At 69.3% G+C, this 977-nt stretch overlaps 1 protein-coding gene across 1 annotated transcript in view; it reads right to left on the bottom strand.

Annotated features, from left to right (window-relative positions):
• Window positions 1-420, bottom strand: part of EMIHUDRAFT_228614 (hypothetical protein) — a gene marked incomplete at both ends in the record, with an annotated part of 3,580 nt that extends 3,160 nt beyond the window's left edge. The window contains one exon of the mRNA XM_005786813.1: window positions 37-420. Coding sequence (XP_005786870.1) covers window positions 37-420 — 384 coding nt within the window. The remainder of the gene's footprint in view (window positions 1-36) is intronic.
• Window positions 421-977: the final 557 nt, after the last annotated feature.

The raw sequence follows: 977 nt of genomic DNA on the forward strand, positions 1-977 counted from the left end.
CGCGGAGGGCGGGCTCGCCTTGGCGTAGTCGGTCACGCCCGAGTCCGAGTTGGTCGTCGCGCCGGCCGGGTACAGCTTGAACGCCTTGATGAAGCCGCTTGCCGCCGCCGCCTCGACCGCTGCCACCGTGGTCGTGTCGGTGAGGTATAGCGTCATGAGGGGCGTGAAGCTGCCGGGGGCGCCGCCGCTCGCTGCGAGCGCCGCCTCGATCCGCTCGCGGTACTCGCCCGCCGCCGCCACCGTCGTCACCGGAGGGACGAGGTTCGGCATGATGATGGCCCGGGAAAAGGCTCGCGCCGCTGCTCGGACGGTGTCCCTCAGCACGTCGGGGCCGTCGCGGAGGTGGTGGTGCCAGTCGTCCGGTCGGCGCATCCGGAGCTCGCGCCTGCTGTTGAAGGGCTCAGGGACGCGATCACACATCGTAAAATGAGAGCGAGGCCCACTACGCCGCCGCCCGAACCCACCGAACAACGGCTGCCTCTGCACCAGCAGCTACCGAGGGCGGGAGCTGGCTCGGCGCGGATTTTTTTCTTTTTTGCAAGGTAAATTCTTCTTTCTGGGCGGCATACAGCCCAGCCCCTGGCTATGGAGGAGGCGGAGCCTCTCTGCCGACCGGCGGCGAGGCGGAGGCTTCTCCCGCGGAGGAAGCTCGTGGGGCTCCTCCCGCTCCCGCTCCTCCTGGTCGTCGTCGTCGTCGTCGTCGTCGCGCTCCCGCTCCTCCTGGTCCTCCTCCCCCTCCTCCTCCTCCTCCTCCTCCTCCTCCTCGTCGTCGTCGTCGTCCTGGTGGGGCGGCTCCTCCTCCTCCCGCTCCCGCTCCACCTCGATCGACCTCCTCCTCCTCGTCGTCCTGGTCCTCCTCGTCTCGCTCCCGCGCAACCTCCTCCTCCTCCTACTCCTCCTCCGCCTCCCGTTACTCCGGCGCCTCCACACACACAGCCCCCCCCCCCCTTGTGTGTGAGGTGGGGTGGCCGTGTCGA

This window comes from Emiliania huxleyi (assembly GCF_000372725.1).
Source record: "Emiliania huxleyi CCMP1516 chromosome Unknown EMIHUscaffold_149, whole genome shotgun sequence".
Taxonomy (NCBI): Eukaryota; Haptophyta; order Isochrysidales; family Noelaerhabdaceae; genus Emiliania; species Emiliania huxleyi.